The sequence below is a fragment of the Atractosteus spatula genome, chromosome 26 (assembly GCF_055471065.1).
Source record: "Atractosteus spatula isolate fAtrSpa1 chromosome 26, fAtrSpa1.hap1, whole genome shotgun sequence".
NCBI lineage: Eukaryota > Metazoa > Chordata > Actinopteri > Semionotiformes > Lepisosteidae > Atractosteus > Atractosteus spatula.
The window spans coordinates 10,676,603-10,699,189 of NC_142731.1; the positions used below are offsets into that span (position 1 = coordinate 10,676,603).

At 50.8% G+C, this 22,587-nt stretch overlaps 2 protein-coding genes across 4 annotated transcripts; one reads left to right on the forward strand and one right to left on the reverse strand.

Moving 5' to 3' along the window:
- Positions 1 to 292: 292 nt before the first annotated feature.
- psmb3 (proteasome 20S subunit beta 3) lies at positions 293 to 6,440 on the forward strand. Its single transcript, XM_088906051.1, has 6 exons — positions 293 to 468; positions 1,203 to 1,387; positions 3,728 to 3,835; positions 5,072 to 5,249; positions 5,741 to 5,835; positions 6,289 to 6,440. Exons 1-6 carry the CDS (start codon positions 466 to 468, stop codon positions 6,335 to 6,337), a joined length of 618 nt encoding a protein of 205 aa, XP_088762177.1. The 5' UTR covers positions 293 to 465; the 3' UTR covers positions 6,338 to 6,440.
- A 1,156-nt stretch (positions 6,441 to 7,596) lies between these two features.
- LOC148814862 (phosphatidylinositol 5-phosphate 4-kinase type-2 beta) lies at positions 7,597 to 21,772 on the reverse strand. Of its 3 annotated transcripts, none has more exons than XM_088906158.1 (11): positions 21,183 to 21,772; positions 18,328 to 18,425; positions 17,656 to 17,752; positions 14,892 to 14,939; positions 13,577 to 13,729; positions 12,948 to 13,094; positions 12,409 to 12,447; positions 12,209 to 12,322; positions 11,555 to 11,816; positions 10,642 to 10,745; positions 7,597 to 9,972 (listed from the first exon to the last, which is right to left on the reverse strand). In XM_088906158.1, exons 1-11 carry the CDS (start codon positions 21,324 to 21,326, stop codon positions 9,892 to 9,894), a joined length of 1,287 nt encoding a protein of 428 aa, XP_088762284.1. In that variant the 5' UTR covers positions 21,327 to 21,772; the 3' UTR covers positions 7,597 to 9,891. The 3 variants fall into 3 exon arrangements, with proteins under 3 accessions (XP_088762284.1, XP_088762286.1, XP_088762285.1); XM_088906160.1 differs by having other exon boundaries at positions 21,297 to 21,759; XM_088906159.1 differs by lacking the exon at positions 14,892 to 14,939.
- Between the last annotated feature and the right edge of the window lie 815 nt (positions 21,773 to 22,587).

Genomic DNA, 22,587 nt, shown 5'->3' on the forward strand with positions numbered 1-22,587 from the left:
AAAAAACACGTATAAAAAATATAATTTCTAACACTCCCTGCAACATATGTTTTTTTTTACAGTTGCCAAAACAGGACTGTTGGTGTTAGGTTTAAACTGACATGAAAACGAAATAGTTTCAATTTTTACCTCACATACCCAAATCCTCCAATATCCCATAATTCCACACAAAGGCTCTGCTCTTCAACCGAACTACACAGAGTCCCGCCTACGGGGCGGAGTGTTCCTGTTGTCACCAATAGCAAGGCTCAATTCGCCCGAAAAGGCTCGGTTCTGACCAATCACCATTCACGTTAATCAGCCAAAAAAAGTCCCTTCAGGAAGCCGTGTGTTAAGTTAAGGGGGCTGCAACTGTGACTTCGGGTTTCTTTCTTATTCGTTTATTAACAGGATATCTCCTGTGGAAAACTATATCGATATTTCTAGATTTTGTGAAACCGAAGGCAATCCCAAACATTAATCAAAATGGTGAGTACCCAGGGGAATGAAGTGCAGCGGTGGTGAATTGCGTGAGGCCGGTCTGCTCTGTCGCCGCGGTGACACTGCACATTCAGCTTGCGGTACCCCGGTACCCCGTCTTTTTTGCAAAAGTGTCTAAGCTCTCAGTGTAGATTTCAGACTGTTGAAAATGTAATAGCAGATTAAAAATGTGATACCTCTGCATACGAAGGTTTCTAGATAAGGCGCATCATGGTGACGCATCAGGTTCTGTAGCAGCGACTCTTGACTTTCAGTTTCGTGTAGAGATGCTCTTCTGTCTCCCCTCCTAAGTGATAACAGGGCTGTTGATGAAATTTAGCATATCAGTACCCGGAGGGCTACAGTTCATTTGATAATTTGTGACTTTTTTAAAATTTGAAGCGACTTCCACGAAATAGTAACGATTAACTAATATCCGAAATGATATAAAAATCCAGAACCTCTTATGATCATCGGAGTGAGTTTCCTCCCTGCCTTAGATCCATAAAAGATGGACTCTTACCTTTGGTTTCACAGTGTATGCTTGAAAACAAAGGTAACTTAGGCAGATTGATTCATTGTGTAAGTTAAGCGATAAAGAGCTGGTGGTGGAGCTGAAATGTGCAGACTGTGCGTCTCCGGGCTGAGGGCGGTGAGTGAGTGGCCCAGGTGAGTGCATGTGGGTAAAGGTGGCCAAGGCTGCTCTCAGTCGCTCTCTCCTGTGGCTTGTGTCTCCGGCGCAGTCGATCATGTCCTATAACGGCGGGGCGGTCATGGCCATGCGGGGGAAGGACTGCGTTGCGATCGCTGCTGACCGGCGCTTCGGGGTCCAGGCCCAGATGGTCACCACAGACTTCCAGAAGATCTTCCCCATGGGAGACCGGCTCTTCATCGGCCTGGCAGGGCTGGCCACAGACGTACAGACAGTGTGAGTACAGAGCGAGCAGGGCTGGCCACAGGCGTACGGACAGTGTGAGTACAGAGCAAGCAGGGCTGGCCACAGACGTACAGACAGTGTGAGTACAGAGCAAGCAGGGCTGGCCACAGACGTACAGACAGTGTGAGTAAAGAGCGAGCAGGGCTGGCCACAGACGTACAGACAGTGTGAGTAAAGGGCGAGCAGGGCTGGCCACAGACGTACGGATAGTGTGAGTACAGAGCCAGCAGGGCTGGCCACAGACGTACAGACAGTGTGAGTAAAGGGTGAGCAGTGCTGGCCACAGACGTACGGACAGTGTGAGTAAAGGGCGAGCAGGGCTGGACACAGACGTACGGACAGTGTGAGTACAGAGCGAGCAGGGCTGGCCACAGACGTACAGACAGTGTGAGTAAAGAGCGAGCAGGGCTGGCCACAGACGTACAGACAGTGTGAGTAAAGGGCGAGCAGGGCTGGACACAGACGTACAGACAGTGTGAGTAAAGATCTAGCAGGGCTGGACACAGACGTACAGACAGTGTGAGTAAAGAGCTAGCAGGGCTGGACACAGACGTACAGACAGTGTGAGTAAAGGGCGAGCAGGGCTGGCCACAGACGTACAGACAGTGTGAGTAAAGGGCGAGCAGGGCTGGCCACAGGCGTACGGACAGTGTGAGTAAAGGGCGAGCAGGGCCGGACACAGGCGTACGGACAGTGTGAGTAAAGGGCGAGCAGGGCTGGCCACAGACGTACGGACAGTGTGAGTAAAGAGCGAGCAGGGCTGGACACAGACGTACGGACAGTGTGAGTAAAGGGCGAGCAGGGCTGGCCACAGGCGTACGGACAGTGTGAGTAAAGGGCGAGCAGGGCCGGACACAGGCGTACGGACAGTGTGAGTAAAGGGCGAGTAGGGCTGGCCACAGACGTACGGACAGTGTGAGTAAAGAGCGAGCAGGGCTGGACACAGACGTACGGACAGTGTGAGTAAAGAGCGAGCAGGGCTGGACACAGACGTACGGACAGTGTGAGTACAGAGCGAGCAGGGCTGGCCACAGACGTACAGACAGTGTGAGTAAAGAGCGAGCAGGGCTGGCCACAGACGTACAGACAGTGTGAGTAAAGGGCGAGCAGGGCTGGACACAGACGTACAGACAGTGTGAGTAAAGAGCGAGCAGGGCTGGACACAGACGTACAGACAGTGTGAGTAAAGAGCGAGCAGGGCTGGCCACAGACGTACAGACAGTGTGAGTAAAGGGCGAGCAGGGCTGGACACAGACGTACAGACAGTGTGAGTAAAGATCTAGCAGGGCTGGACACAGACGTACAGACAGTGTGAGTAAAGAGCTAGCAGGGCTGGACACAGACGTACAGACAGTGTGAGTAAAGGGCGAGCAGGGCTGGCCACAGACGTACAGACAGTGTGAGTAAAGGGCGAGCAGGGCTGGCCACAGGCGTACGGACAGTGTGAGTAAAGGGCGAGCAGGGCCGGACACAGGCGTACGGACAGTGTGAGTAAAGGGCGAGCAGGGCTGGCCACAGACGTACGGACAGTGTGAGTAAAGAGCGAGCAGGGCTGGACACAGACGTACGGACAGTGTGAGTAAAGGGCGAGCAGGGCTGGCCACAGGCGTACAGACAGTGTGAGTAAAGGGCGAGCAGGGCTGGCCACAGGCGTACAGACAGTGTGAGTAAAGGGCGAGCAGGGCTGGACACAGACGTTCAGGCAGTGTGAGTAAAGAGTGAGCAGAGGGCATGTTAGCTGGGACTGGACACATCTTTGTTCCTGAGCCCTGTGTGTTGCTGTATGCTATCAAGGCAGAGTGCCTCCTCGATGCCTTATTATGTGTATGAAGGGCGAGATTTCCAGCTGATATCTGTGTTTTGTGTTGACGCACAGTGTTGCTCAAAACATGTGGAACATATAAATTCCACAGAAGGCACTCCAGCCCAGAATCAAACCCAGGATCTTGAGCTGTGAGGCAGTAGTGGTCTCTACCATGCTACTCTGCCAGTCTTCTGCATCTACATCGTAATAGAAATGAGGAGGCTTTTAAAGTAAACAAACTGTTTCTTATTGCTAATTGTTAAATAATTCACACTTCTTTTAGTCCTTTTGTAGAGCAGCTATCCAGACCATACTTGCACACTATGAACCTCTTACTGAATGCCCAGTGGTCGTTTTTAAATTTTCAAATTATTTAATATTCTGTATCTCATGCTGGGGGTTTGTTACCCTATGAGACGCTTGAGACAGCAGCCCTGACTATCTGTGCTGGGAGGGTATTTGTACGGGTGGACTTGGGGTCAAGCTGTCCAGGATCTCTCTGTGACCTCTTGTGATTCTCCCTGCAGGGCCCAGCGTTTGAAATTCAGGCTCAACCTGTACGAGCTGAAGGAGGGAAGACAGATCAAACCCAAGACCTTCATGAGTATGGTGTCCAACCTGCTGTATGAACGACGGTGAGTCGGGCACTGATGGGTGTTCCAGGTTTCTCACAGCTTGGCTTCTGTGAACTCGAGTCTCAGTGTTGACATGTGCTCAAAATAAAGATGAAGATAAAAACATTGAGCTTGAGAGTGAGGTCTTACAGAGCTGTCTTGAAGCGTACAATCATTATACACTCATGTAATGCATTCTGAACTGCAGTCTGCTGTAATGTTTTATTTTTGCTTCCACCAAGATTTTCCTTAAGCACTTTCAAAGCTAGGCTTTTTCAGAACAGGCCAGATTGTTTTCTTTATTTGCACCAGGCTTTAAGATCATAGCTGTGGGCGGTGTGATGTGAATTGCAAGAAGACCATAGTGCTAGCTGGGTGCTGCAGATCTGCATCCAGTTTCAGTGTGCTTCTGCATGGTGGGTTTAGGGCGGAGGGTCTGTGTTGGAGGGAGAGGCAGCTCTCCCTCTTCACCCTGTGCGGGGCCACCTGTCTAGAGGCGTGTCCACTGGACTGTGCCACCATATCGTCTCTACAGGTTCACGTCCGGTCCAGATCGGCCGTAGTTCTGGCTTTCTGGCTTGGAGCTCTGCAGTGTCTGCTTCACCTGACAGATTGCAGCCAAGAGGGCCCAGTGACCCTCAGAGAGGGCAGGGGCAAGCATGATGTCCAGCTCCCACCCTGCAGAATGATGCAGGCGTTTGTCCTCAGTCTCCTGCATTGCAGCCTCTTTGGCTGCTTGCCTTGCTCCAAGTCTGTAGGACGCGGTGCTTTGTCTTTATGTGGCCTTTGTGGTAAAATGCATACAGATGTAGACGTGAGTGTTAATGTTCTGTCTGTATCAAGTTTACTGGCTCAATTATCAAATGTCACTGAAATTGTTAAACTATACTAATTTGTCAGCAACTCTTGTAAATCTGTTGAAAACTTGCTCATCCCAGCGTCTGTGGTAATGTTCAAGTGATTTACCCATTTTCAGATGTGGGGTGATGTTAGTTTGAGACTAATTAATATTTGAATCCGACACCCAGCATTCACTTGCTGTTTAGGTGGGGTTAGGGCTGGGGCCCTTGTTGATGAGCACAGTTAAATCTGGAGGAATCCCTAAAGCCTTACAGTCACTGCAGTGTGTTTTACTAAAATCATTATTGTCTCTCTGGCGAGAGCATCTGAGTGTCCTTTTATGTGTAACTTTTCCTGTTTTTCTCCTGTCTCCCAATTCTCCTGACCTGGTATGTCCTCCTCTTCCCCTCTCTCCAGGTTCGGGCCGTATTACATTGAGCCTGTGATCGCTGGCTTGGATCCCAAAACCTTCCAGCCTTTCATCTGCTCCCTGGACCTGATTGGCTGCCCCATGGTGACGGAGGACTTTGTGGTCAGCGGCACCTGCTCAGAGCAGATGTACGGCATGTGCGAGTCCCTCTGGGAGCCGGACATGGTCAGTTCCCAAAGCCTCCCGGAGCCCAATGTCCGAACGCTCTGAACCAACAAGACGCGCTCGCAGAGCTGCAGAGTGGAGGAGTGTGTTTGCTGCTCCGTCAGCTGTGAGGCCTCAAGGTCTCATCCAGCTGTCTTGTCAGCTCCTGCAGGATAGCTGTGTAGCCTGTTCTAATGCCTCCATGTGTCTTTTTGTAAAACACTTCCTCCAGTCAGTCCAAAATACACCTGCCACAAGTGGCTACATGTCCTTGTTTTATAGCTGTTTCCCAAAATCCACTGCGTTTAAATACATTGTCAAAAGGCTGTGAGGTTGGCTGCTTATGAATTATATACCAACTTCTCAACTGATCCACAAGCTTACTTGTCTGTCACATTCCTTGGAGTCCAGGCAGTTTTTTTGGTTGAATGTGAATTTCCTGTAGTTTGTGGAGTTGGAGATAATATGAGCAGAAAGATGCTCCCTTTTAATCTGAGGTCTCTGACCACCAGGAGCCAGAGGACCTGTTTGAGACCATTTCACAAGCCATGCTGAACGCAGTCGACAGAGATGCCGTGTCTGGGATGGGAGTTGTAGTTCATGTCATGTAAGTACAAAACTGTTTTTTTATCACCACTCATGTTTATATCCTTAACTAGGATATTCTCCTTTAGTTGTCCTCCAGTAGCCTGGTAATGGGTGATATATAAATCAGTTTTGGAAAGTGGTTTTGCAAACAGATTGAACAAGCATTGTGCGACACTCCTGATGGCACACAGGCTGTGCTGTCTGTAGAGGTGTGTGTCTGTTAACTCGGGAGAAAACTGTTCAATTAGGAAAAACAGACCAGGGAGATCCTGACGGGGCACAAAGGAGATTAATGAAATTCAAATGCTGACGGTTTTGATTCCTGGAGGACGGTTCTCCTGCTGATCTAATTCTGGTAATTAGAGCATGTAGAAATTCTTTAGGGAACTTCAGATGAAACTGGGAAGCTGTGTCTGTGCACCATAGTAAATTAATGCCGCCCATAATGCACATTGTTTACTTCTGTTTCCAGTGAGAAGGACAAGATCACAACCAGGACACTCAAAGCCCGGATGGATTAAACCCACTTTCTCCTCTGGATGACCCCAAGTCCATATGAAATACCTGCTGCATTTTCTAAACCCTTTTGTTTGTATTGTCAGTGATTAAATACTCACTAAACAATTCAGAGTTTTTTTTGTGAGATGATTCCCCATGTCGTTTTACATTTATTTTCACTGGTGAGGTTCGGCAGTGGTTTTCAGTCGCAGAGGGCTAAGTCATCGCATCCACCTCTGTTGGGCTGTATTGTAAAAATTCGGCACTTGGTGATTTGTAAAACATCATTTTCCAGTGCTCTGCTGACACTAAGACACGTTGTCAACAGCAACCCACTGTGAGTGTACTGTTACTAGAGTCTACTGTAGCATTTAAAATTTAGGAATTTGTGCCATTAGAAGGCCATCACATCTTATTGTTTCAGAGCAACACTTTTTTTTTTTCTTTTTCACATCTACTTCGTCTCATGCTACGTTTTTACCCTTTCAGTGCAGCTTTTGAAAAACCCAGAACAAGCATTTACTACTGAGCCAGACAGGAGCTTACAGGCTTGTGCACAGGCCCAGTGGGTTTTGAGTGGTTGTGCTGCAGGACATCGGCCACAGTCTCCAGCGCACTGCACAGCGAGGGTCCTGTAAGGCAGGGACAGCAGACCATTCTCCGGCATCTCAGCTAAGTGCAAGAGGGGTTCTAACTCCTGTAGAAACGCATGTTTTCTTACTGCTTCAATTCATGGTTACTAGGCAGCCAGAGCCTATTCCAGCAAGCAATATGCATGCTGTACGGTCCACACACACACTGACACCAGGACCAGTTTTCCCAGACGTCACTTCGCCTACCTGTACATCATTTGGCTGTGGGAAGAAACCCACCTGAACATAGGAGGAACATACAGACTGTACCACTTGTCCAGAATTGAACCCAGGGCCCCAGCGCTACAAGGTAGCAATGTTAAACACCGTGCTGCCCTGCAGAAATGAGAGAATGAGAGCTTATTTCTGGTACAGCTCTCCACAAGCCCCTTGGAAGAGCTGTTATCTTTGGCTTTGCAAGCTCCAGCGAGAGTTGCTCTGCTCTGGGTTTGAGGGCTGCACAGACACGCAGCAGATCCAGAGTTTCAACAGTGCAGCTGCAGCGTGAAACCAGGGGCATCAACTCCTCTCCTGCAGCTTTCATTTTAAGGGTGATTAATGATGCTAACAGCCCTGTTTCCAAACTCAAGCCCCCCCATTGTCCTCTAAACCCCAAAATGCTAAGAAATACAAAACCACAGAAGGCTTGCCTGGTTCATAGATGTTCTGACTGTTAATTTTATTTTCAACATCCCGTAGTAAAGAAAGGGCTGGGGACAGGGGAGGGAATAAAAACAAAAACACTCATTTACAGACAATAGAAACACTTTAAAACCAGCTTCCAGGAACTGTGTGAGGGGGTGACAAGAGCTTCCTGAAGTCTGTCCGACTGTAAACCTGTAAGATCGTCTAACAAGAGTGGATTACAAACCAGCCAGCATGGTGTGAAAGAACAGCTTGCTGTGGAGCAGAAGGGTAACTTGTCAAGCAAGCAGTTCCAGGTCAGAGGCACTGTGACAGAAGAGCAACATCTCATAGAGAATTAGCACATGAACCTGAAGTTACATCACTTTTACACAGTGTTTTTGGTAACAGACTCTTGGAAAATGCCGATTGTGCTTTAAAGCTTCGATCCTAATTGAGACTGAATCGGTCTTTATAACATCAAGCCCCACCCACAATTTCTTCAGCTCCGACCTCCAGCAATGTGCCACATGACACTGGCCGTCCATGCAAAAGCCATGCCGTCGTTGTAACATTTTTACTAAGAATTTGCCTTCTCAATGCTGAGCAAAATTTCTGTCCCAAGACTGCACTACGCTTAGCAACACTAGGGCGGCAAAACTGCACGATCTGCATTGACTCAACAAGAGGAAATGTGTAGTTCGCCAAACGACTCCCTGAGGCCCAGCAGACAATGGTTCTGAAACTCTCCAGGCTAAGATGCTCATGGGAAAGCAGGGAGGCTAAAAACTCATCCTTCTGACTCACTTTAGGAGCACCTTAAATAGAGCAGTGTGCTTGGAACTCACAACCCTCACAGGTGGTTAAATCCTATTGTACCCATGAATATGAAGAGGGACGAGCAGAGAGCTGGATCACTGCACAGGCTGGAAAGGATAGGACCAGCGTGTCCTGTGTCCTCAGGGTAGAGGAGACTGTGGACAAGCGCTGTCCTCAGGGTAGAGGGACAGCCTGTGTCCCTTTATCCCTAGACTCTGGAAGTCTATGGACTCTCTGTTGGACAGATGCTCTGTGGTTATCTTTTTTCCAAGTGTGTAGTCTGCCTCCCTGTGGAATTCCCACTTCATTTCTGTCTCCCAGCGCATTCTGCAAGGATGCACAGCGCTCCAGGACACGCCTGGGCTCACAGATTTCACTTCACAACCTTTCTATTCTGGTGCTCCTGTAAACCAGAGCAGAAGGAATAATAGAGCTCGGGGCATCAGCTATCCGCTGAGGTAAAATTCTTCCACAAACTTTATTTTGCAAAGTAACACAGCGAGGACCTCCCGCTGGGACAGCCAAGAGCCCTGCGCTCAAAAACAGAAAAGAAACAGAAACTCCCTTTACTATGCAATGCATAAATTTCAAGTAACCATTCTAACATTCGCTGGTAAAACAATACTGTATACAAACACAAAAAATGCTACATATTTTAATGTAAACAATATATAAAACATTGATTCATACTCTGTAATAAAACTCATTCTTTTGTTTAAATTGCTGTTTTTCCCCTCTGGTTAACTTTTATTTTTACTGATAAAAGATGCAGCTGTTCTGAACGTTTAAAAACATATGGCAACTCAATGTTTTGAGCAACGACAATGAAACAAGTTTAAGGATATTTAGGAACCTAAGATCAGTGCTTAGACCTTCAGCTGGGAGGTGGAATTAGAATGACAGTTACACTGTTTACACATCAGACATGCTTCACTCAGTTAATATTTTATACATTTATTTATATATTTATATATTTTTTACTTTTCTTTTTAAACTAGCTGCAGTTCTCATAGGGTTCCAGTGGCTTTAATTGTTACTGTGGATGAACAAGGGCTTTTTCCTCTTTGTCAAAGGGGCTGTAAGGACACCATGCTCTTGGCGCGAGTGTTAAAACACATTAAAAAGAACATGAAAGAAAGCAATGTGAAAAAAATACAACAAAACCCCAAAATAACAAGACCGGACTCTTACTGCTGAAGCGACCGTGATCAGACACCCCAAGGCATCGGTGACAAGAGTTCAGGGCTGATGCCTCTCCTGCCCTCCTCACCTGGCCCTGTAGGAGGCGCCATGGCGCCACACTGCTTACGCATGCGCGTGCTGCCTCAGGGTCCCAGGCGCTGCGACGAAATCCTCTCTTTCCTTTATTCCTCGTGGCGGTCTCCTGCCGCTCCGGTCTCCGAATGTCGTGCGTCTTCGGGAGGCGGGACACCAGCAAGGGGGACAGGGGAGGCGAGTGGGGGGCGTGTCTGTGGAGCGGGCGGGTGGGGGGGTCGGTGGTACTACGACAGAATGTTGGACATGAACTCGAAGAATCGTTTGGAGTACTGCTCAGGGTTCACTGTGGAAATCTCAGCTCCGGCCTGTCGGGATCGAACACAAAAACAACACAGATATATGAGTTCAGGTGGGTAGCTGCGTCAGCATGCGTAGGCTGCAAAGGAACAAGTAATAGGTTTATTAAGTTATAGGGTCCTCCTGACCCTCCAGTGCCCCTGACCCTCTGTCCCCCTGACCCCCCAGTCCTCCTGACTCCCCAGTGCCCCTGACCTTCTGTCTCGCAGTCCCTCTGTCCTGCAGTCCCCCTGTCCTCCTGACCCCCCAGTGCCCCAGTACCCCAACCCTCTGTCCTGCAGTCCCCCTGTCCTCCTGACCCCCCAGTGCCCCAGTACCCCTGACCCTCTGTCCTGCAGTCCCTCTGTCCCCCTGACCCCCCAGTGCCCCTGACCCTCTGTCCTGCAGTCCCTCTATCCTCCTGACCCCCCCAGTACCCCTGACCCTCTGTCCCGCAGTCCCTCTGTCCCACAGTGGGGGCACAAGCGAGCACCAAGGGGAGATTTGTGACTCTGCTCCTTCTGCAGCCAGAGAAGAGCAGAGCTGACAAAATCCAGGATGGAGGTTCTGTCAGGAGCAACTCCACAACCAGCCCCCTTCCCAGTTAACAGAAAACCAGGAGTGAACAGCTAGCTGAGGGGTTAACGCTCCCAGATAATCGCATGCTAACAAACTGCTGCACAGCCCGGCACACGTACCCCGTGTTTGACAGTTTTGGCAGCGTGGGCGGCTTTCTTCCTGGCGTCATAGTGCGTGAGGATGTCGATGATGGCCATGAAGTACACCTCTTTCTTCTGGGAGTCTGTGGAGGGAGGGCGGGACAGCGACAGTGAGACCTGGGAACCCCTGGGACAAAAGGCGCTACATTCTCCTTCATCCCTGGTAGCACCAGGATGAGCTGGGGAGACTGTAAGGAGCTGCCCACCAGAGCTTTACATAATCTAATCTAACTCTACAGGATGGAGGACTGACAATCTGAGTCACCAGCCCCACTAATGGTCTTGACACAAGTACAACATCACAGGACTGAGAGACAGGAGAAGGGCAGGCTGGGGTCCCGGGCACTCTGTGCACCAGTGAGCACAGACAGGGCCTCCTCAACGGCCATAGCTCCTCCCAGCTGCAGGCTGCAATGTGCCCAGGAGGCCGGCAGCTCAGAAGACGCTGGACGTATAAAGCTCATCTTACTTCTGAGGTGAAAAACTGTGGACTGGAAACAGTCCCTGTTTATCAGTGAGGGAAAATGCCAGTTGTTAATCAGGAACCCAGCTGTGCTCTGCCAGCTCAGCTGTGTTGGTGCTCAGGAAGTCCTGGTTCTGTCATGACCCAGGTTTGAACCTGTAACATCTGGACCATAGGGCTCAACTGGGGCTGAAAACAAGGGCTTTCACAGAACTGCTGGAGAGCAAGTGTGCAAATCTGCCTCTTCTGCTTTGTTGTGACTGTTAGTACTGGAGGGTGGACTGAATGATGGGAGTCTGATTCACATCTTTGCTCCTGCTAATTATGTAGTCTTATGCGCACGTAAACATCACAATGAATTTAAGAACTATATGAACACGTCTCAATCAATCAAATACCAAACCAGGGATTTGCGGAGGATGATCTTACTCTCATGGCTCTTAATGGCGTAAACATCCACAGATGGGTCAAACTCTCCTGGCCCGAAGAATCCTGGGAAGTTGAGCGGGTTTCCAGGACTGTCGGGCGGAGTCCCGAAGGAGCCGGTGCCCAGTGCACCCCCCATCCCATCGTTCTCGTACTCCTCCTCCTCCCCTCGCTCCTCCACCTCCATCTCCTCCTGCTCCGCACGCTCTACGTCGTGGATTCCCACCAGGAGACTGTAGTCCATGATCTTCAGGGTGGCCAGGAACTGGGGTAGAGAAGAGAGGAAGAATCCAGTTTTATAGTAAACAACTTCTTTTATAGAAAACAACCTTCAGATTACCTGAAATAACTCAAGACATAAGGGCTACAAACTGTGAATCAACGCATTTTAAAACCAAGTCTTATTCCGAGACACAGAGCTACACAAAACCACCGACTGCTCTTCGTTAATCTCTAATCAAGCACAGTAACCCCCAGCCCTACCCTGACCGAGCCCCACCTACAAGCACACCAAGCCCCCCCCCAACCCTGCCTTGACCTAGCCCCACCCACAAGCACACCAAGCCCCCCACCCCCTTTGTTAACCCTAGCCAGCCCCTCAACATGACCTAGCCCCGGCCCCAGGTACCATCTAGCCCCGCCCTCCGTTTGACCCACCTCCACATCTCGTTTCAGCTTCTCCAGGAAGATCTTCTTGTTGTCGTCCCCAATGTGCAGCTTCTGTCCCTCGTTCAGGAAATCGTTGTCTTTGAAGGTGGGCAGGTCCTTGGCCTGTTTGTGAGGAGAGGGACGGGCGGATGAGACAGATGTGCACCGAGAAAGAAATTCAGACACACTGGAGATGGCGCACAACTCACCTTCTCCTTATCGCTGGCTTCCCTCGACACCGTTGAGCCCTGCAGGATTAAAAGCAAAAAACATTTTCATTGCACTGGAATTCAACATTCTTTGAACTGGACTATCCATAAATAGCCCTTAGGAATTTGTAGTTTATCTGCCCCATTCTGCACTTGTTACCATGTTGATACAATACATTCACCACATTTCTCAGTATTTCTGTACCACAACTCTCTAAGCTTTACCACACTTGAGCAAAGAGGCACTTCCTCAGTCTCCCCATGGGGGCACAGGGCTCTAAACACAACCACAAATTCCAAGCCGGGAGAGTGGCTAAAACCGGCTATTCTAAAATAAAAACAAGCCACCTGTGACACACACTAGTGACAAGGTTGGTTCAGCAAAGACTTGAGCTTCGGTATTATATGACCTTGCAGTTTTAGATTAAGAAATAATTTTAAAGAATGACTCTCTTAATTACTGAATAGTTAATGAGGTAATGGCTCTCCTCCTGACTCCTTGCCAGTCACAGTCCTGCAGTGTCCTGCCTGATCGTTACCTTCAGGTCATACTTGCGGTGAACACTGAGCCTGTGGCTGAACACGTTCCTCGTCACCACCATGTAGGTCTCCACCCCATCCACAGTCAGCCGGTACATCCCCAGGAACTGAGGCAGCAGCGTGTTTCCGTGGCACTCGACGATGAACTGAGGTGAGGGGTCAGGGGTCACAAGGTGGAGAGGGAGAAGTACCAGAGACAGACACACAGAGAAACGGAACACTGCCGTTATTTCTTTACAGTCAGTGAGGCCACAATAATGAGAGACATAAAGAGCGAGATGCTGCAGCAGACTACCCCTGAAAGCGGCTCCGCCCCACTACAGCGCCACTACGGCAGACAAGAACAGCACTGCTGCCATCTTCATTTGGAACCAACACTAAACTTAGCATCCTCTGAGGTTCTCAAGTGACCCTGTGCTTTCTCTCTGTGGCGCCATCACTGGGAGCTGACTGCCTGCACGTTCTCACGCCCTGACCCCTGGAAAGCAGTTCTGAGCAGGACCTGGGGGACACTAATGCAGCACACATAAAGAGCTCTGAACCTAAACCACAGAGGTATTTCTTCACAAACTGGGCCATCTCTCTTCCCCTCAGGAAGCAGTGCTGTGACCCTCCTGGCATGCTGTACCTGATGGTACTTCTTAAGGATGTTGTGCATCTCGGCGATGTCTTCGCTGGACACAGTCTTGATGATGAAGCGGCGGTCGTAGGTGGTGAGGAAGCGGGTGCCGAAGCGCCCCTGGGAATCGCTGTTTATCGGGGCGCTCCTTGTGAGGGAGTTCTGTCCAAGAGAGGCAAACACAGGGGGGTGAGCAGACGGACAGCAGCGCATCTTCGCCATTCCCAAACCTGCAGGACATTCCCAAAACTGCAAGAGGGACCCCCAAGAGATTCCCTGTCCTGTCTTTCAAGGGAAAGAAATCAACTTTCCTGCTCGGGCCACAGGTTGGAAAGCAAAGATAAGGAAAACAGATTTTCAAAGAAAAAAGTGAAATATAGATTTCTACAAGGAACACTTCTGACGAGAACACACAGCCTGTACAGTGCTGGCTGCTATTCCAGGGGAGAGTGTGCAGCAGGACACTGCTGACGCACAAACGCCTTCACATCCAGAACACCAGTGGCGCTCCCTGCTGCACCTGTCACCGCAGCGCCGTTGCCAGGGAAACAACCGCACTGATGCTGTTCGCCCTCAACAGCTGGATTCTCACAGCTCAGCAAGGACTGGTACAGCAAAAACACAACGCAGTGCGCCACGCTCACGTGCAACAGGAAAAAGACCACTGCCAGGCAAGCCATCCTGGCTGGGATGCAGACTTCGATTTACGTTGAAAGCTGCTTCAAGTGATTTAATTGTTGACGCAGTCAAGGAAGACGAAGAAGGGCAAAGTTCTTGTTTGCTTTCTAGTTAAAAAGCATGAGCATGAAAACTCTGATTTCACTGGCAAATCGCTGCAGGGAGGACCTGAGCAGCTGGGGGTGGGGGGTGCTCTCTCACTGAGTGGACACGCAGAGCCAGGTGGACTCACTGCGTGACTGCTGGTCCTCACTGAGCACCAGGCTTCTGCATGCAACAGAATCCAACAGTCCTGAGTTATACAGAAACACAAGCCAGACCTCCCAGCAGGTCCTCAGCCAAGGCCCTGAATCAGCCTGCAACCACACGCGGGCTGTTAAACATCAAAGCACAAACTGTTTTTTTTCAGTTAAGATGCTGTGTTAATCAAGACACAACAGCAGATTCACCATGAGCACCCCTCTCATAAATACTTTGCAATGCAGACGAGCAGGAGACAGGCTTCTTCGTACAGCAAAGATGGCACAACAGCCTTGAGAGTGCCATTGGGCACAAAGCACAGGTGCGGAGGAGACATCAGCAGTGCCACACATACACTCCCGGACGGGGCGTGGCCCTTCGCCGTGTTTGCCAAACCTGGACTGACCTGGCCGCACGGGCTGAGCTGCAGGGGCCACAGCTTGGACAGGGCCTGCTGTGAAACCGCAAAACAAGCGGAAACGCCTTCAATAAGCAGAGGTTGGAAAATGGGACAAAACAAAAAGACGAATAAAACAAGAGACAGAAGCCGCTCGAAAGAGGAAGAGTCTGGTTGGCCTCACAGCCTGCAGCCATAGAGACCCGCGTGGCAGACAGACTGGCGTTCAGCACCGCACAACACAGTACAGCACAGCACCGTACCACACACCATACAGTACAGTACCCTACCACACAGATCTGCACAGAATAAAACCGCACCGGACCGTGCCGCAAAGTATAGCACAGTACAGTACAGCACAGAACCACACAGCTTCTTTAACTGAGAGACAAGCACTTTCAGAGACTCCAGTCTCCACAGACGCAGAAGATGAGAATGACACTGGTGCCCTTTGCTGAGCAGAGCTCAGCTGGCAGAGATCAGACACCTGCAGAGCTCTCGGCCAGCAGCACTGATTCTCTGGTATAAATCCGAAGAAACGGCAGCCCTGTTGTTTACAAACCCACTCTGCCTGTCCGAGTGGCACCTTGTGTCTGATTCTGAAGCTGTATTTGTAATTGTGTGGCCGGACAGGAGGCACCATAAGGAAAGGAAATCCCTCATGGGCGCTTTGCACAGCCTTGCTGCCTGCCTGACCACCAGCACAGAGCTACCAGTGCGTCCGGAGTGAAGGCAGAGCCCAGGCTCACCAAGAGGCTACGCCCCTCACCCCTCACGCACAGCACAACAGCACCACACTGCACAGAGCAATACAGCACAGCACAACAGTACCGCACCACACAGAACAGCACAGCACAATAGTACTGCACCGCACTGCACAGAACAGCACAGCAGTACCGCACCGCACTGCACTGCACAGCACAGCACAGCACAACAGTACCGCACCACACAGAACGGCACAGCACAGCAGTACCGCACCACACAGAACAGCACAGCACAGCAGTACCGCACCACACAGAACTTGTGTGGTGTCAACATGTCGTTTTGAATTTTTGCTTTATAATTTTAAATCTATCATATGCTCCAAGTCTTGTGGTTTGTTAAAACTTCAATTTGTGTATCCCACCAAGTACCAACAGTACCGCACTGCACTGCACAGCACAGCACCACAGCACCGCACCGCACCGCACTGCACAGCACAGCAGTACCGCACCGCACTGCACAGAACAGCAGTACCGCACCACACTGCACAGAACAGCAGTACCACACTGCACAGCACAGAACAGCAGTACCACACTGCACAGCACCACAGCACTGCACCGCACTACTGTGTAAGAACACTTCCTGTGCTTCTCCATGATCCCACAGGTAGACTAGACTGCTGCCACTATCTGCTTAATTTTCTAACAACAAAGGACCTTAATAGGGATCACTTCAAGATCCACACTTGCCACAGATACAAACGACTACTGCGGTGAATTCTGCAGAACAGCAGCGTGCCCGCTCAGTCAGAAAATTAAAGTTTCATCAACAGAATATAACCATCTCACGGTTCCACCCGTGGCACAGGTGCGCATGTCTTCTGAAATAAGAGCTTTTCGGCTACTGGGCCTTTGGACTTTAACTGCTGTGCTACGTACTTTTGAAAAAGTCACGTAGGATAACAAGAAAATTAATACATTATTGTTTTATATATACAGTAGGATGTCGTGTTACACATTCAGTGTTTGAACTAGAGACAGCAGACAGCTCACAGGGGGACTGCATGAGGTGAGTGGGAAGCTTTTCAAGTTCGACGGGTGTGAAAAGAGAATGTCTGAGAGTAGCAGAACTGCAGCTCCTGCCTCTAAAAGGCATCTATGAGCTTCGAGGCAAACAGGAATGACATTAGAGCCACAAACTCAGTAACAGTACACAAAGGCCGCTGACAGGCCCATGTTAATGCTTCCTGTTCACCTGGGAGATCAGCACAGAACTCTGAGACCTACATCCTGTTGTCGCAACCCCAGCAGGAAAACCAGAGCCCCCCTTCGATCCCAGGGCTCCTTTTCACAAACACAACTGTCAGCAGAAAATAGGTGCAGTAGCACCTCCTTATAGAAATAAACCCTATAGAAAAGGGCAGCAGCTGCCTGTCACAGTTGCCCTAAAAAGCCTGAAAACTTCCCAGCTTGCTGTGAGCTCAGCCAATCACACAAAAGAGAGTATTTCCTATTCTGCACCACATGGAAAAGCAGAAATGATTCAAACTCTTCCTGCACGGGTGGGGGCTGCTGAAGTGGTTTCAGCAGTTTCACAGGAACCAAGATCACCTCCACCCCCAGCATAGTAACAATGCTGACTGTTCCTCCAGAAAGTAAGCCTAGTAATCTGCTAAAAGCAACTCATTGACCTGGGGGGGGGGGGACCAACAGGATCTGAGTTTGTAAATCTCCTTGCAAGACGAAGCACAAGAGGTCCAGTCACAAGGACGCAAGGTGAGTCAGTGGCACAGCCTGGGGACTTGAACCAGGATCCTCCTAGCAAGAGCACCGAGTGAGCTTTTTTTAGAGCTCGTCTCTGTGAGTAATAGAGAACCACTAGACTGTTTAGCCTCATGTTAATAGGTGCAAATGTACCAGGAAACAGAGATGACGTGGGTATGAAAGGCACATGTGACACACTTCTGCAGAGAAGCTGACAGCAACGACTTGGTCAAAGTCTACAAGTATCCAGAGCCCTGGCTTCAGCCACAACGCCGGACAGACACACACAGGTGGTGCCGTAGTCGTACCTGGTAGTCCTGGTCATCGATCCCGAACCTCTCTCTCAGGTTGCGAAACACCATGGGACAGTACTCCTTAAACTTGAACCGGCTGGGCAGGTTCTCTCTGAGGGGCAGAAAACACAGTTGGCTTCAGCTCACGTTTACGCTCTACGGGATCTTTCTGAGGAGGACAGTGTTCCAACACAGTCCACTGTACTCTACAGAGAGGCCACAGGGGAAACCATGTTTTTCTGCCACGCCCACCCATGCTCACCTGCCACAACCACCATGCTCCGCCACGCCCACCCCTGCACCACTGCCACACCCTCCCACAATGAAGGAAGGGGAATCCCAGGCAAACTGTACAATTTCACAGCTCTGTGCTGCACCTGCACTTGCCACAGGACAGGGAAGGACCCATGGCTGAAACAGCACCGTGCTGCGGGGGCACTGCAGACAGACACTCACTCTCCTCCAGCCCAGAGAGGCTGTGCACTGCCTGCCTGCTCTGAAGGCTAAATGATGAGCTTCAATACATTTTATTGCACAAAGAAAAACTACATCAAGAAGAACTATCCTGCACATCAGGTGCTTAATTCACTGCAGGTCATGGTACCTAGTTTCTGAAATGAACTCGAGCCACACGCTAATGCATTTCTGCAAAAAGGAGTCTGAGGTCACTAATTAAACAGCACTCACTTGTTGAATAGGTGGTTGTCCACTTTGATCTTGCTGTAGGCTTTAAAATCATCAGGCATCAGCATGACTGGGACAGGCACGTTGCTCAACTCATTGATCTGGAAGGAAAGGACTACAAATCAGCACAGATGAAACTCTTTATACAGAACTCACAGCTTTTTTACATGATTATGATTTTTTCTGCCCCACTGGATTTCTCCACAGTTAAACAATTTAAACATGCACACAGCAGAGAGACATACAAACTGCACATTTGTGCATATCCTTGACTTTGCTCTGCTGCATCCTGCAGTAACAACACCAGAATCCGAGTTGCTAACTTCCTTTCCTGGTGAACTTAACCCCCGCAACAGAGCTTCCTGCTGGTGGCAGAAAGGGAGAAGCAAAACTGATTTGACCCAGGACACCTGAGACCAGGAGCCCCTGCTGTCTGATAAAGCTCTGGAAATCACTCCTACATTCTTGTTTAAGTGAGTGCAGGTCAATGGCAGAAGACAAGCATCACAAATCCAGCAAGTTAACCCTTGTCAGTTCTAAAGAACTCCCTCACAGCCAGGACCGACACACACATACAAACAGCGCATTTAGAAACGAGAGCAGGAATGAGGTCTTTACACAAAAAGTGCTGGATGTCTGAACAAGCCGCCCAGCCACATCACTGAGGTAGACTCTGTTGGGCCCTCATAAAGCACATAAACATAAAGCATAAAGATAAAAAAATTTAATATTTTTCTTCCCTCCACCCTGCTCTGTTCTCTGCCCCTGGGGCAGGCCCAGTGCAGGACCCCAGGGTGTGCAGCTCTAATCCCCTGAGGCCGAGGATCTGAAACTGAACAGGTGAAGACCGATGACAACTGCAAACCTAAACTCTGCCGATAATGTAATAATAACAATAATAATAATAATAATAATAATGTTGCTTTATTAGCCCTATACGATTTCTTGGGGTTAAGGGCCTTGCTCAGGGGCCCAACAGAGTAGGATTCCTCTGCCGGCTGCGGGATTTGAACCGGCAACCTTCCAGTCACAGGCGCAGATCCTGAGCCACAGAGCCACCACTCCGCCCTCATACCCAGTGATACCTCATACCAGTGATCGGGACTCAAAGTCACACAGAGCTCCTCATGTTGCCTTCCTTGCAGATTCGCTATCTGTCGTCCGGCGGATCTCCGGGGACGCAGCAGAGGGGTGACACCAGGCCGCCTCTGTGCGGTCACTTGGCCCTCTCTTTGCGGGCAGCGGGCTACGCAGCTTCCTTCCCCTTCCTTTTTTTGGGGACCCACCCATGCTGGGATACTAAAAATACGCCAACAGCACAAGACATGGACAGAGAAACAGCAGGGGAGATGGAGGGAGGGGCACGAGAGCAGAAGCTGATAGATCTTTGGGTTCTGCTGTGTCCAGACCAGTGGCAAGGAGCAGCCAAGGCAGCTCTCAGTGAACGACTCCGCACAGAGTTCTGTCTGCACACGAGCTCTAGACAGCAGCGAAGCAGCAGGGGGTGCTGACCTCTGACCCCACAGCTCTGTCACTGCAAGCTAGTCTGCAGCAGAAATCACTGATGCCTAACACCCAGAAGAAGTGGCTTTGGAGGTCAGCAGGAGGTGCAGCTGACAGAATTCACCATGGACAGCACTGGACCTTGAACCTGCACCCCTGCAACAGCCCTGTAAAAAACCCTGCTCCTCCCGTCTCACTGCTGCAGCTCAGAGCTGGCATGACGGATGGCAGGGGAGCAGCAGTGAGAGCCTCCTCAGTACAGCAACGGAATCACGCAGCTTAATGCCAGGGTCCGAACTCTTCAGCAAACACACCTGCACAGTTTCCAACCTCTTCCACCCAATTCAGGGTCACTGGGGAGCGGGAGCCTATCCCAGCAGGCAACAGGCGAAAGACAGGGTGGACCGGACGCCCGACCACCACAGGGCACACTCACACCAGTCTTCCCAACAGCCAATGAAGCTACCAGTATAAAGGGGCCTAGGTTGCCTGGAATAATGACTGGCCAGCGCTGCCGTCACATACAGGAAGGCAGCTGAAGGCAGGGATGCAAAACCTGCTTCTCCGTTCGCTTCCATGCAAATCCCTGACAGTTACACAGCCAGGTGCCGCTCGGAAATACAGCTCCGCTGGACTGCAGACTGTGGTCCTTCACCTCCCATGGAATCCTCTAGCAATTGAGGCCGAAAGCAGGAGAATACTCCCTCCCACCAGCGCGGGTTCAAGCAAGGCAGGCCAGCACGGACAGCACCCCCGCAGACAGAGGAACAGACAGAGCTGACTGCCTGTCCCTCTGATGCCCACCTTCACCCCCGTTGACAGGGGGCTCTGTACCGCCCCCGAACCCCTGATGCCCTTGGGGTTCATCAATCACCCCCCTTTCACTGGTGAAGTTTTAGAACAACAGTCTGCAGCCACACAACACAAATGTTTCACCATCCTTAAAAGGACAAACCGAAAACAAAGCAACCAGGTACGGCTGGACAGACCCAATCCCCAGTCCAGCCAGAGCCCCTGCACACTGCTGTCAGCCCCCTGTCCTGAACGAGCTGGTGTTTCCTACTGCAGACACAACCCAAACCGACGCAGAAAAGCGCTTTCCTCCGAGGTGCAGACACATGCACCGCCGAGGGGGAACAGTCCGACCCGAGTGACCCCCCCACCCCGGCTGGCCCGGCTGCGGGTTCACACCGCCTCCTCCCCGGGGGGAGAGGCGTGTTCCTTACCACAGCCCGGCACCACACTGCCTCGGCCGAGGGGACACGGACAGACACCCCAGCCGCCCCGCCCCACTCCCGGCGGGGCGCACAACGAGCCCCCTCCTGCCCCGGGCTGCAGAATGAGAGATGATTTACCGTGTGATTGACCCCCCACATTAAAACGCTGAGGATGGGCTCGCTGGCACGGAATAATTTCACTTTCTGGCCTATGAAATGTTTCTTTTTTGTTTTGGTTTTGCTGGCGCTCACCGGCGCAGCGCTGGTGCAATTCGAAGACATGTTTCAAACGCGTTATTATCGCTTCTCTTGGTTATTACTGATGCGATTTGCAGAAGGGGGAGACCAGGAATCCGAAAAGGAAACTCCTTTTTTTGTACAGCGAACACCAGGCTCCTCCGCCGCCGCCGCCGTAGATCTTCAGTGCGAAAGAGAAAAGGCGACGAGATTTGAGTAATTCAGCGGGCTCGCATGTTGCGCCGTGAGCCGCTCCTCCGGTCCCGGGGCTCGGTGCTCGGTCTCTCGCTCCCTCCGGCCTCCGTCTCTAACGGGGCGACTCGTCCCGCAGCACCCACGGCTCCCCGCTGCTTCGATATCGGCTCACGGACAGGGAAACGAGCGAGCGTGGAAGAAAAGACGTTTATTCCTGATATTTAAATTCCATATTGACGCGTCCCTTCTCGCCGGCTGTTGTTAGCAGACTCGGGGTCTCCAAGATGGCGGCGGGCGGAGACGGAGCTCGAGCGCCCCCTCAAGCGGCGGAGGTGGAGGGGGAGTGCAGCGCCCTCTAGTGGCCGAGCGCGGGTCTGTGAGCGCAGGGATTCCCCCAGACGGGCCCTTCCTCGCTGCCCAGCGCCAGAGTCAGTGCGACAGCGATGGGCGAGCCTGGGTTTAGCTGGACTGTGCTCTGAACCCGCTCTGCTCGGACGGCCCGAGAGTCCCGCTGTAACTAGGCCGCCTCGCCTGGTCACGGCTCTGCTCGCCCGAGACAGCGAGCGACTACGGCTCAGCGCGACAGTGAGCCTGGGACGCGGGCAGCGGGCGAGGTGGGGTGCAAGCGAGCAGGTTTTACATCAAGCGTGAGAAAAACGTGACTCTTATAAAGAAGAAAACACAGGAGCGAGAAATAAAGAGCTCAAAGCTGCTGAAGCTGCACCTCAGACCGAAGGACAAAAGCACTGATACACAAGAGAGCTTCTTCCTTACCATCAAACAGGAAGAGATTAACCCCCTCATCTGAACTTCAGAAATAAGGAGAGTTCCAAGCAGCAGCAGAGCTGGGCTCTAACCTCTAAACTGCAAGGCTAAGGTTCGAATTCATCACAGGATATGGCCGCAAGGCTCCCAAGCTGTCGCAGAAAATTAGAATTTCCATTCAACTGATAGAACTGATCAAAATGACTTAAAAGAAGTTCCATGATCAGATTAGCCAGGCATGTGTGTGTTTTTTCTGGCTGTTAAAGCCAGAAAACAGGAGACACTTCTTTACACAGAAAATTTCTGAAGTCCGGATCTACGTCCTGAACCCTTGTTATTGAAGCTG